Raw genomic sequence first — 12,949 nt, 5'->3', positions numbered from 1 at the left:
GGTTTAACAAGCCCTTTTAGCTCAAATATTCTGCAGCGGTTGCAGTTAGATTTTTAAATTTCATAGCTGAAATCTTCTCAGTAGGTTTTTGTTTGTGTATCATGTTTGCAGCATAGTTAAAGTGTTTCCGCCCAGGTCAGACCATATGTCTGTATATTAATGCACATCTGTGTGGTCACCCCACTGACATTCCTCTGTCTGACTTGACTTGAAGGACCTTGCAGTCTTCTTCCTTGTCTTTCCTGCGAAGGATCACATATCCAGTGGGGTCAGAGGGCTGCAGCCTGTCACTGATGACTTCTTGTATGGCCCCTTTCAGACATGCACTCCTTCACATTTATCTGATGGGAGCTGAACATGACTTCGTGTCTTTCAGCCAAGGAATGTGAATAAGCGAGCAACACAGGGTGTGTCTTCTTCTATTTGCTTTAACAGATGACGTGAAGCTTTATTTTGAAACAGAGAAACTCTTGTTTAAGATATCCATATCTTAGATATGTTTCCACATCATGAACTTTTGTTATTTCTTGAAAAGTAATTTTATTTTGGGGGAACAGACAAAGACGCTGGAAAAAATATACAATTCACCTTCCTTCAAATCCTGTCCCATTATGTAATTGAAAATTATACTTTTAACAAAATACAATAAAAATACTGTTTTGATATTTAAACAAAATTAAACTTTTTTCATATTATAAATTATTGTATTAGGTTATAATGGTGATGTATTTGTTGCATGTGTCTAATTGTATGTATAAACAATAGAAAAGATGCAGAAATTTACTTTAAAAAGTAAAATATTTCTAAATAGTGTTTACACATTTGTATTTTTTTTTGTAATTGTTTTTATATTGTACGGCTGCATGAAAGACTTTTTTTCTTTTTTGTAAATATACCTTTTTCTCTTTAAAAACAGCATCCATTCATTTGTCATTATGGGCCCCTATTAACATTCGCCCGTGGCCGCAGTTATCAGTTTCCGTCTATACAAATATAATACTGCTGCACTAAGGACATAAAGAGGCGCTTTTCGCCTCATTTCGCTAAAAACGCAGCGAAAAAACAGACAAAGCAGCAGCATTAGCTCCCCTTGACAGGGGGGAGTTAACATCTTCTACGTTTCCGTGACGCCGCAGCCCTCCCAACCCAAAGAGCTCCAACATCCACACGGAGCGGCAGTTTCTATCCCCCATCTCCGTCCCGTTGAATCTGCTGTAGGTTCAGAGGAACTGAAGCTGGTAAGTTTCATCTCCAAATCTAGTTTGTCCCTGTTCTAAACCATCAGGCACTGTAAAAGTCGTGCTTTTACGATAAACTTCGCGTAAATCCGATCTGCGATGGGTTAGGACGCAGAGTGATTTGAAACGAGCGCTGCTGCTATTGTCAACATTGAATGGAGTGCGTTTATTTTAGATATTCACAATCCGCATTCATTTTTTTGATGTTGTTTAAATAGACTAGTGGAGGTAAGTTACGTTCAATCGTGAAGTTAGTTAAAAAACGTAAGAAAACAGGAAAAAAAACGGCCAATTTTCAACTTTTCCCCGCAAATTAGTAACAGCGGGTTTGTGTAAAGTCAAGACGACTTTACACAAATGTGTAAAGGATGTAAGGATGTGGTTTAAGAGGATTGTTCACATCCTCTTTGGTGTTGCAGAGTATTTTTCTGAGATTTTAGGTGATAAAACTTGATAAAAGTGATTACAAATAATTACTCTTATACACGTAAACAAAGCCTTTCCGTCATAAACTCTCCATTCCCACAGTGATGCATGGTGGTAGCAGCATCATGGTGTGGGGATGCTTTTCTTTCTTGAAATGGAAACCAGTTAGAAACATTGTGACCCAGACATTCCCAGCATGCGTTCGAGCCAGGCTCTTCCAGGAGCTTTTGTTCCCGTTCTCATAACCCTTCAGCTGAGGCTACCTTACCGTTTACTGATCCAGTTTCCAACAGGATATGATTCACCCACTGGTTTGCTGTTACTATTTCATTAAGATGTGGAACATTTTATGAGGCACAGAGCCTCCTGAGGATCCCATAAAAAGTGTTGCAGTCGAGAAATGAGTCAGCAATGCCCACATAAAGCAGCCGAGGCAACAAATCTCACTTCTGTGTGTTTTTTTTTTTGCACAAGAATTAGCTCGATGCGCTAAACTTTTTTCTTCTGGATGCTGAGCTGAGATCAAACAGCAAACAAAAGCAGCAGTATGGGTGGAGTGTTAAGCTCGTGCCATGTGTGTCTGGTCTGCAGAGCAAAGCCGCCTCGCTTCAAAGCCAGACCCGGTGGTCGAGGTTTTGATGGAGTTTACTCCTGACACAAATCACCGAGCCTTCATCTAACGAATTTGTTCATTCACACTTGACACGCGGGTCGGTGTCAGCTTCAGCGATGGACCGTGTTGACTGGCTGTACTGGGTCAGTGAAGCAGGAAGACGGGCATTTGCGTCTCAATCCTTTAACTAAATACACGCAAAATTATTATTTATTGTTAAAAAGCCAAAGGAAGAATGGAAATCTGCACCGATTCTTCCTCAGGAGTAGTTAAATGTTGCAAATAAAAACCACAAAAGGACAAAAATGTGTTTCTTGATGGAGGTTACAGTTTTAAATACCATGTAAAATTAAGGAATTACAATTATTTTTAACCAACATTTGATCTAGGAATCTTTTTTGCATCTACTTCTAGATTATTTAAATGATTTTACAAACAAAATGAAAGGGTCAAATGGAGAAATAAATTGTACATTTTTGTAAAAAAAAATCACTAAAATAAATGTAAAATTGTATCTAGTATCTATTCTATTTTGTTGTGTAAAGATCACAAAACTTTCAGTAGAAAGAAAATTCATTAACATTTGTCCTAAAACATACAGGGACATCATATCCTCTGGGTATTTAGTCAGTCCTTTTTTTATTAAACATCTCCTGCTCCACATATTAATCTCATTTTCAACACATTCCTCTACAAGCTTAAACATTTGATTATATTACAAATTAATACACAAATTTCAGAGTCCAACTTCCACTTTAAACCCCTAAAATTCCTCCAGATTTTGTAACATTTTAACCAAAAATTGGAGAACAGATACACGTTTTCCAACATTTTTTTCCCAGTGTCAAGGCTTACGGCTTTTTGCACATTTAGAGACTTACCTGTTTCTCCAAACTTAAATTAGACCAGATGGAGGACACCTCAGATCAACACTTTTCATCTTGTCATAAATTCCTTATTGGATTTAAGTCTGGACTTTGACTAGACCATTCTAACATCTCAAATCTTGTAGTGTCAAACAGGATTTGTCTAAAATCCCTGTGAAGCAGAACTTTGTGGTTATTGACGTAAGAAAGCGCGAAAACAGTCTGGATGGATACTTTTGTAAGACACAGATTGTCCGCTAAGTGTGAATCGGTGGAATTTTAATAATTATATTTTAGTACAAAAGCTGTTAACTCCTTATAAAAAAACATTGCAACATTCATGTTTGAAGATAAATGCAGCAAATCACATTATAATTTGACTTAAAGGCGACAGCTTGGCTTTACTAACTCTGCATTTACACACATCTTTATTCTCAGATGTAAAGATTCATCACTTCATTCAGCGGTTGATTCTTGGTCGATATTATTGATCTTCTGCTCTGTTCGCTTCAACTTAAACCAGATTTCCACGGCGCTCAAAGCTGGAGACCTAATCTTCAGCAGTAAAGCATCTCATTATGAGCTGTACTGTAACACTGTGGCCTGAAGAGCGTGATGAATGAATGGAAGCACTTAGAGCAGGAGACCTCAAATAAAACTTTCAAATAATCATTTAATTAATCCCAGTTTCTAGGGTTCAACTTTAAAAGGACAGAGGTGAAGCTACTCTGCAGCCAAGCATGCTTTTGGTTTGGTACATGTGGAAAAGCAGGAGTGATTACAGGAGGATGTGATGATAAGAGAGCAGCTAGAGCCTAATAAAATATTACTAAAATAAAGCAGTTTAATTGTAGGCTGTGTGTCCGGTCCTGGCAGCAAACAACATGGTGGGTCTGGTTGCTTTATTGGGTTAGCATTACCATTATGTTAGCATTAGCTTATTAAAAAAAACAATGCTGAACTAAACTAAGAAACTTATTTTCTACAATATTCTACAAAAATCAAAGAACAAGAATAAAAAAAAAAAAAAATTTTCTGAAATGGAGCTAGCTAGCATGCTAATATTAGCTTGTATGTTGACATGAAGTGCCAATACACTTGGCATTTAGTTTAATCTTTACTTCTCTCCTCTTCTGTACATTTTTTTTGCATATTTTTGTATTAAAAAGTAGAATTTTGTTTGTTGAATATTTATATTTTATTGTGAAAAGTTTGTGTAAACATCCTTTAGCAGATGTCAAGGAAGTTTAAAAAAAACAAAAAACTACCGTTTAATGTCGTTGGTGACAGAATTACAGATTTTCAGATCCAGTTGTGCTGCCGTTTATGTTTTAGGATGTAATTATTATGCAAGAAATATTATCCTTATTGCATAATTTGTTTATTTGGCTTTAAAATGAGCACATCGGTGGTTAAAGTGGATCAGATATGAATAAACGTGTGCAGGATAGAACAGCGTTCAGCTAAAGCATGGATCAGTCTTACTGGAGCATGTTTAATGCAAAGAAAACAAGCATTTATAACCACCCAGCCTGGCATAGAGCCTGGGGATAAAGAACAAAGTGGAGTTAGAGGCATCTGAGCTCAGAGCTGATCTTACACAAATCTGCTAATCTGAGTAAAAGGGGGAAAACCAGGTCAGCTGGTGTTTAATTCAGTGACTGACATCTCAGAGGATCCTTGGAGAGCCGCTTTGGCTAAAGCTGAAAGAAAACTGCAATTCTTTTAAATGTCACTGTGGAAAAAAACTAAAAATGAACATATTTACTGTATTTAGTAGTTTTAAATGTTAATGTGAAAAAAAATTAAAAATGAACATATTTATCTGGTAGTTTTCCCCCCAATATTTTTCAGGTATATTTTTAAAAATGTTTTCAACCAGTCAGTTCATGGTGGAAACCAGTAGAGGGTCTATTGCAGTAAAAATATCTGAATCGTATTACTCTATCCTTTTTTCTGCGTGGAGAAGAGTTTTTAAATTAGATAAAGTTGTACCTAATTTAAATCTCAGCAGTTGTTTGAAATGAGAATACACTCTGGAACTAAATTTACTGTTTTTTTCTATATTCTTTTGCTTACAGCTGTGTGTCATAAGCTGTTATTTTATTATAGCACCAGAAGGGATAACTGTTTTAAAATTTTAATTAATGCATTTATTTCATGTTGTACATTTGTGAATTTACTTTTTAAAACATACCACTGAATTGTAAATACATACTGCTAACACAAGAGGTTGAATTATTCAAATTAAAAAATATTTCACTGATCCCAGAGGTAAATTAATTAATATGGTGTTTTAATCAGGCATATTAATTTTTCAGTAAATGTTTTGCAATACATCTCTAAATTCCCTTTATTATCCTCACAAAGCCTTGTTTTGGATCAGATCTTACTAAATGTAGCATTTTATGAAAATCTAAAACAAATATTTAAAGGTTTTGTCACAATATGGATGGAAATCCATCATTTAGCAACCAAGGCTAATATAATCAAGGCATTGAACTCGTGTGGCTGCTGCTTAGTGACACGTTTCTCTGTTTTAGCGTTTGACACGACGTGCAGCGTTGATGCAGACCCATGATGGACGCCTGGCCAGCTGTGGCCTGGATCCTGATGCTGGTATCAGTTTCTGAGTGGACAGAAACCGCAGAGTCACGGGATTTCACCATGAAGGACATAATTCAACTGCATCCTTCCAGTACGACCGCGGCGTTGAATCCTGCTGATTGGCTGCAGTTACATCACTTATCCAAGCTTCCTATTTACTAAGAGACTCTTAACAATTATAACTTTATTTTGCTTAGGTGGTTTTTTTTAGCTCATGTGGTAAATCTTACAGTTCAGTTTGTGCAGCATTGTGATGTTACTTATCTTGAAAACATTTTTTTTAACTTGCTAACATCTTTTGGAACTAAAAATCTGTTAATTGCAAGAAATAAATTGTTTTAAGTTTAATTTTTTTTTTTTAAAGTTACACGTTTCAAATCCCACATTATGACCAAGTTCATGACTGATTTTAGCTCATTTTTCAGTATAAAAATGGTTGTGTACAGTCTGCATAATCAAGTTTAAATTAGCACCAGGAGTGTTGCAGAAACCGCAGAAGAGCTGAAATGCAACTTCTTAAAGTACTTAAATTCCTTTTTCAAAACTACAACAGTTTAAGTGTTGCTTTTATTTCTTTTCAGCTAATTTTACCACGATACCCCTAAATAAAATCCACCTTACCAACCATCTTCAGTCATTCAGGGCTTTAAATATTTCTATTATAGTACTAAAATAGTTTTTTTCAATATGAATGCAAGTATAAAATGCAGTATTTTTTTCTTCCTGATAAATAGATTTTGTCTGCCTGTCCTCTGCAGCCACACCACATCCAGGTGGTTTCAAATGTTTCACATGTCAGGACGCTGCAGATAACTACGACTGCAACCGCTGGGCTCCAGATGTTTACTGTCCAAAAGGTAAATCAGCTTCTTCTTTTAATATTCGTAAAATAAACCAACAGGAAGTTAACCTGAAGCTGACCAGCTAAACTAATAGTTTATTTGCTGTATTTATTAAATATTACTTGTAATAATCAGAAGAGTTTTCTTCCAGATACGAGTTATTGCTACACGCTTCACATGATGGATAACCATGGCGACAGTGTTTCTGTGACGAAGCGCTGCGCAACATGGGAGCACTGCCGCTTCGCCGGCTGCGTCAACATCACCCACAACGGCTTCCAGGTGAAATACAGACCCAGTTACAGGCAGAGAACCCAAAAATGTACTTAAGTAAAACTACTTCAATATATTTTTACTAAAGTAAAAGTAAAAAGTAGCTGTCGAAGAAATTACTTGAGAGTAAAAAATATTTGGTAAAAACTGCTGAGTAGCTGATCAAATTAACATTTAATATTAAAAAATTACATCAGCCCGACTGAAATATAAAGTAAAGTGGAAATTTTTGTATTTTAAGAATGAAAATGACAAAAAAAAAAAAAAAAAAATTCAGGTAAGAGAAATTCTTTCAAATCAGTTTCTTTGAATAAAAAAAACTGTAAAAACTGCAGGTGTGTGTCTGAGTCTGGTGAATTTTTAGCTAAAACATGTTTGTTTTTCATTAAGTGAGCAGAGAATCTAGAAATTTGACTCGAGAGAGCAGAAATACGTCATAAAATAACTCAAAGTACAACATAGCAAAAATACTCCTAAAAGTACATTATTTTCAAAATAAGTTATACAAGTAAATGTAACTCTGGTTACCAGTTACAGCTTTGTGGATGACCCAACTCTATCCTCACCTGCTGCAGGTGTGCACGTCTTGTTGCCACGGGAACATCTGCAACGTGCTGGTGCCGACAAACGACAGCGGTGCCGTGTTCTCCTCGGCCGGGCCCCTGGTCGGCGCGGGCCGCAGCCTGCGCCCCGCTGCATTACGTTACATCACCATCATCACTGCCAGCAGCTGCTGGACACATTTAAGGAGTCAAATTGTTTAACGCACAAAACTTCCTTTAAACTAGGAGTTTATCAAGCTTACAAACGACTATATAGTGCTTTTTTTAACCGTTATTTATTTTCTATGCAGGTTTTTTTTTTTATGAAATAAACTGTAAATGTGATCTGGATGTTGTTTTACCCAGTGGAGAAGCTCTACGGGATTTTCTGATAGATCAACACAAAATATTGTTTAAATGTTTCAGGTAAATTGGTACTTTGGTGTTTTTTATTTATAAATTAAATTTGAGTAAAGTGTGGAATACATTTGCTTTCTGAACTTTTCAGGCAGGAGCAAGAAAGTTTTATGATTTTCTACTTTTGTTCATAGCATGAAATCTCTAAAACATGACTCAGAGTGTTTTTGTAAAACAACTAAATGTAATTAAAAAATGATTGAAAGGGTTTTGAATTATTTTCCAAGGCAACATGTATTATCAGAAATCAAAACGGAGCTTCTGAGTAAAATCTTGAACCATTAAAGTCGTTCAACTTTAATCTAATTCCAGAACAATTTAGGAAAAGATCATCTTCACTCACATGCCTCATTTTACCAATTTACAAATCATATTGATCAACAGATATGAGGAAGCCAGAACTAAATAAGATTTTATATTGGTGACTGAAAACATGAGCATATTTGACGTTTTGATGCACTAAAATCACCGTGCAGGAAGAAAAGAACAGCGGTGGAAGCATTATTCCGAAACTCTTAAATGCTTATTTCATGTTTTTATGCATTTTGGTAAAAAATTTGACTCATTTCTCTGTGAGTAAACTTATAAAACCAGCAGTGGATTAAATAGTTGCTTCCTGGAAATAAAGTGAGTCCAGCCTGAAAGGAAAACATTTTATTAGCAGTGCATTACGACCCGATGTCGTTCCGGCGAACGTGTTCATGTCGTTTCGAGGCTTGTCGTCGTTCCTCATCTGGTAATTTCATAAATACAAATATTCTCTAAAAATATCAACACTTTCTACAAATTGAACATTTGTTCAAAGTTGACGTTTTGAGCGCGGGTTCGCCCCGGATGTAGTGAAGGGTGTGGAGTCGTAACACCGACATGTCCTTACAGAGTTTTATCACACAACCGAGCCAAAATCAAAACATCTCACACCACGATTTGAGGCATTCTTGTGCAAATCTCCTGGTGTTTAATTTTAAAAACAAGCCTACTCTTCTTCTTCAAATCCATTCGATAGTCCTTGAAGTCTCGTTACAGCATCGCTGTTAGCAGGTGCGTCGGTGAAAACAGTCCCCACAAACAAAGGCGTTCCCCTGAGGATGTGGCGAATGACGGTGCAGGAGCCCGATACTTCGATGTGAAAACCCAAATGTCTGAGCTGCTCCTCCGGCCGCAGAGCCGACGCAGCCAATGGAGACGCAAAGAACTGTGGGAGAACGCATTTAGAAGATTATAGTCAGTTCATTTTAGTAAATTATCAACATATATACATGAACAGTTTCATGCCAAAAACTGAAACATCTAGACTTTACCTGACTCAAATTAGATTTATTCTCTCTCAACTAAAATTATTTCTGAATTCCAGAAGGAAAACTTTTGTTCAATCCTTTATACATTTTATATGTACAATATCTTTAAAGTATTACTTTGAGTAAAAAGTTAGTCGGTTCACAACTTCACACTTTATTGATAAGCCTAATAGCTTTTGTTTTTGCAACTTTAATATATCAATGGTTGTTTTACTTGCATTTCTCCAGATTTCCATATTACAATAGTTTTTGCAACTTTATTTCTAATATATTCAATAGAAGGTTTCCAATTTGGTTTATTGACTAGAACAATCCCTACAAATTTAGTCTCATACACTAAATCAATTTCAACTCCATTTACATTACATTATTATAGATATGATTACCAGAAAATACCATGAACTCAGTTATTCCTTCATTTAATAATTTATTATAATCCAACCATGTTTTCAACTCAGCTGGATCTTTTTCTTCTGTTTGTATTATTTCTTCCTTCAGATTCAAGTTTAAAAACGTGGCTGAAATGGTGGAAAAACTAGTTTATGGATGAAAGGATGAACAGAACTCATGTTGCTGAAACAATTAAAACCGAGCTTCAGCGCTTTTGTTTTGCCTAACATTTTTATGATATGTGTGCTTCAGTACTTACAGCTTCTCCTGTTGTCGGGTTGATAAAGTCGGCCCAGTATCCCGCCGTCCACAAGGCGAAACACATCTCCTTCGCCCCGCTCACAAACTGCAGTGACAACATATTCTCAGTCCACAGTCACTTCCTCGTTTTCCCAAAACAAAGCGAAACAAAGACTCACTTTATGAAGCAGCAGGTCTTTGTCTGGTTCTGCTGCTCCGTCGTCTTGACAACCACTTCTCTGGGTTACCGTCACGACCGTGATGGAGGCCGTTGGTGCCGAGGGGAACATCAGCTCCAGTTCTGAGACAGACGGATTAGTTACTGAAATTCAAAGGCAGCTGTAGGCCTGTCAAAATAAATGATTACATTATAATTTTGAGACCATTTTAAACAAATATAGTAATAATTGATTCAAGTACAGCCCCTCAGACTTTAATTTCTGAAGAATATTTAACACTGGAACTGGAAAACATTTTAAATATCCAAAATAAATGATGAAACAGGATTATGAAGTCTCTGTAACCAAAAACTATCATGCGATTAATTGATTTATTGCTTGTTGTGACAGGCTTAATGTTCTCTTACCTTTCTTTAGCAGCTCAGGGCAGGAGCTCACAGAGCAGTCAGTATCTGTCTGGTTGAAGTACTGCTCGGCTTTGTGGACTCTTATGTTTTCAGGGCCCAATTTTTCCTGAAAACAAACAAATTGTACAAAATATCAGAGCTGAATGTAAAGACATTCATGTCTGTAAAGTTACAGCTAATGGATTTTTATGTTTTTTCACAAATAAAAGTATTAAAAGTGTGGCTTGTACCTTTATTCAGACCTACCGAGTCAATTCTTTGTAACATCGCCTTTTACTGCAGTCAAATCTCCTTTTGTAGATGTGAAAACTTTTAACTAAAGTAAAGTTTGTAGATGGAGGAAAAACAGAACTACAATAATTTTACATAATACTTATTATGCTAATTATTTCTGATGTTTACTCTTTACATGAAGCACCATATTTAACAGCGGTTGGCACATTTTTTCTAATTGCTAATAGCAGAGCTAACTTTTCGCTTAGCACTTCAGCATTTTGCTAAGTTTGAAGACATTTAGCAAACTTAACTTCCTCCAATTTAAATTTTGAAAATAAATTCTAAAGCGTTAATTTCCTTAGCCGTTAAATAAATGTCCAGTTGAATAAAGTTCGACATCTGAGTTTAAGTTGTGGTTATCGACTTAAAATTTCTACAAATAGTTAGACATTTATATTCACGCTCTTACTGTGAAGGGGTGAAAACTGTTTAAAGAGGAGTTACATTTCCTCTCAATAACGTTTTTTTGCACAAAAAACTTTATTGAGCAAATGGCAAGCACACAACAAACAAATTAAACAAACCAGGAAGCAAAAATGTAGGTTTGAGTAAAGCTGTAGGGTTAGCATAACTACCTTTTTAGTCACAGACCACCCTGACTGTGTTGTCAGTGCAAGAGGCACAACGATTACTAAACTACTCACATGAAACTCGTTGACGAACTGCGCCAGAATAAACTGGTGTCTGTCCGTGCTGTTTGGAGTCGTGAGAACGTCAGGCACCGTCTTGTGAACCGGAGCCTTCTTTTGGTTCCCCATGCCTTCCAGGTGGGAGTCAAACCCGACGTTACCCGGCAGCTGAAATCGCTGGTCCTGAGGTCCAAATGGTCCCATGCTCTCATCTGGCCACACAGTCCTGGGGCCTGCAATCACAGACAGAACTGTTCAGCTTAGAAACCAACTCCCGGACCCACATCCTATTTGACTCGCCATGTCTCACCTGAGTGTGTGGGTGACACGGTGATGTACGGCTCATCAGAGCTGGCGGCTGAGAACGTCCTGCTTCTTCCAACCCTGAGAGAAGTCAAAGCATGTCGGCCGGCGGTCTGAGACAGGATCAACCTGCTTCGACCACACAGCACCTGCAATACAGCAACAACATCTAAAGGCAAATAATCTGAAATATTTTCCCAAGTATACACGCTGCTATGTCCAGGAATTATTTCAAATATATTTAATCTTTTTATTTTATTCTTTGCAGATCTCTTGATATCACTCATAACTCTGTAATCCAGTTAAGATATTTAAGACATAATTAAGATGTAAATAAGTTACTTACATTGCTTGACATTCTGGCTCGCCGCCTTCACCTTTCAACCTATTATACAGTTAACAAAAAATACATAAACAACATAAAACAGACCTTCAGATGGGATGAGATTGCCATCACCTTCAACGTGCTAACATGGCTAACTAGCAACCATAGCGAGGTCTGATGCAATAAGAGTCTGTTAGCCAAAAGACAGGTCAACAGCAAACATAATGCCACTACTTACTTTGAATTTTATCACGAACATATTTAAGACTGTTTTAATATTTTAAAAGAAAATCAGTCAGCCTCGAAAAACAGCCAAGAGAAGTAGCTAAGACCGACACGGCTAGCTGTTAGCTGCGGTTAGCTGACAGGTTGCTAATTTGTTCTGTCAGTTACCTGTTTTTATGCTGGAAACATCAAAAGAAAAACTCTTTATATACAACAAACACTTCATAACGTTAGTTATGCAAACTAAACGCGGTTAAAGGAGTACATACTTGTTAGGTTTCCCTATCAACTTGCCCGACTGCCTTCACAAAACAACGACGGAAGCTGCCGAGGGTCAAAACCAGCTTACGTTTGTGTAACCAAAACAGTGGTAGTCAAAGAGCGCGTGACGGGGTTCATGCGTCAACGTTGTCGCCATATTGTGAATGGCACATGAACACAACGTGGACGAGTGTATAGATACTTTTCAAAAACATGTTTCTTTTGGACAAAATGTACTAACCGAAAAATTATTTAATCAACCCCTTCTGGAGAAAAAGAGACGTCAGATTTTTTTTCAAGCTACACACTTAAATCTTCAGCAAATTATATCTAATTTTTTTTGTCTTTACAAAGGTGAAAAGTACCTTTAGTTTAAGTCTAAAAGTAAGCTACATTTATATGCCGTCTTCCCCAATAAAAAGGGGAAGATAGCATGTCAAATTTAACAAATTAAGAAACAGCTCTATATTCTTTTCTTTTCTTGTCTAAAATATCTTGTGTTCAATTCAACTCTTAACTGTAAATCGATTCTTTTTATAATCCTTCGGTTATAGACTATCCAAAAAGTATACAAAAACAAAATCCTAAAAAT

At 36.6% G+C, this 12,949-nt stretch overlaps 2 protein-coding genes across 4 annotated transcripts; one reads left to right on the top strand and one right to left on the bottom strand.

Moving 5' to 3' along the window:
* Positions 1 to 38: 38 nt before the first annotated feature.
* lypd6 (LY6/PLAUR domain containing 6) lies at positions 39 to 8,111 on the top strand. Of its 3 annotated transcripts, none has more exons than XM_008428657.3 (5): positions 39 to 1,238; positions 5,687 to 5,841; positions 6,485 to 6,607; positions 6,744 to 6,874; positions 7,441 to 8,110. In XM_008428657.3, exons 2-5 carry the CDS (start codon positions 5,721 to 5,723, stop codon positions 7,627 to 7,629), a joined length of 564 nt encoding a protein of 187 aa, XP_008426879.1. In that variant the 5' UTR covers positions 39 to 1,238; positions 5,687 to 5,720; the 3' UTR covers positions 7,630 to 8,110. The 3 variants fall into 3 exon arrangements, with proteins under 3 accessions (XP_008426879.1, XP_008426888.1, XP_081453323.1); XM_008428666.3 differs by having other exon boundaries at positions 53 to 1,238; positions 6,509 to 6,607; positions 7,441 to 8,106; XM_081597197.1 differs by lacking the exon at positions 39 to 1,238 and having other exon boundaries at positions 4,040 to 5,841; positions 7,441 to 8,111.
* Positions 8,112 to 8,463: 352 nt separating this feature from the next.
* mmadhca (metabolism of cobalamin associated Da) lies at positions 8,464 to 12,488 on the bottom strand. Its single transcript, XM_008428636.3, has 8 exons — positions 12,366 to 12,488; positions 11,893 to 11,931; positions 11,554 to 11,695; positions 11,259 to 11,476; positions 10,339 to 10,444; positions 9,932 to 10,053; positions 9,772 to 9,858; positions 8,464 to 9,019 (listed from the first exon to the last, which is right to left on the bottom strand). The coding sequence occupies exons 2-8, from the start codon at positions 11,902 to 11,904 to the stop codon at positions 8,801 to 8,803; spliced, it is 906 nt and encodes a 301-aa protein (XP_008426858.1). The 5' UTR covers positions 11,905 to 11,931; positions 12,366 to 12,488; the 3' UTR covers positions 8,464 to 8,800.
* Positions 12,489 to 12,949: the final 461 nt, after the last annotated feature.

Source organism: Poecilia reticulata, chromosome 2, assembly GCF_904066995.2.
Source record: "Poecilia reticulata chromosome 2, P_reticulata-male-v2, whole genome shotgun sequence".
In the NCBI taxonomy this organism is placed as follows: Eukaryota; Metazoa; Chordata; class Actinopteri; order Cyprinodontiformes; family Poeciliidae; genus Poecilia; species Poecilia reticulata.
The sequence above is the reverse complement of the archived record's forward strand: the minus strand, read 5'-3'. Positions and strand labels throughout refer to the sequence as shown.

Coding starts and splice junctions, on each gene's coding strand:
- mmadhca (XM_008428636.3), bottom strand. Junction 10,445..11,258: donor AGTTCGTCAACGAGTTTCAT/GTGAGTAGTTTA, acceptor GTTTGTTTTCAG/GAAAAATTGGGCCCTGAAAA. Junction 9,020..9,771: donor ACCCGACAACAGGAGAAGCT/GTAAGTACTGAA, acceptor GTTCTCCCACAG/TTCTTTGCGTCTCCATTGGC.
- lypd6 (XM_081597197.1), top strand. CDS start 5,721: ATGATGGACGCCTGGCCAGCTGTGGCCTGGATCCTGATGCTGGTATCA. Junction 6,608..6,743: donor AGATGTTTACTGTCCAAAAG/GTAAATCAGCTT, acceptor GTTTTCTTCCAG/ATACGAGTTATTGCTACACG. Junction 6,875..7,440: donor TCACCCACAACGGCTTCCAG/GTGAAATACAGA, acceptor CACCTGCTGCAG/GTGTGCACGTCTTGTTGCCA.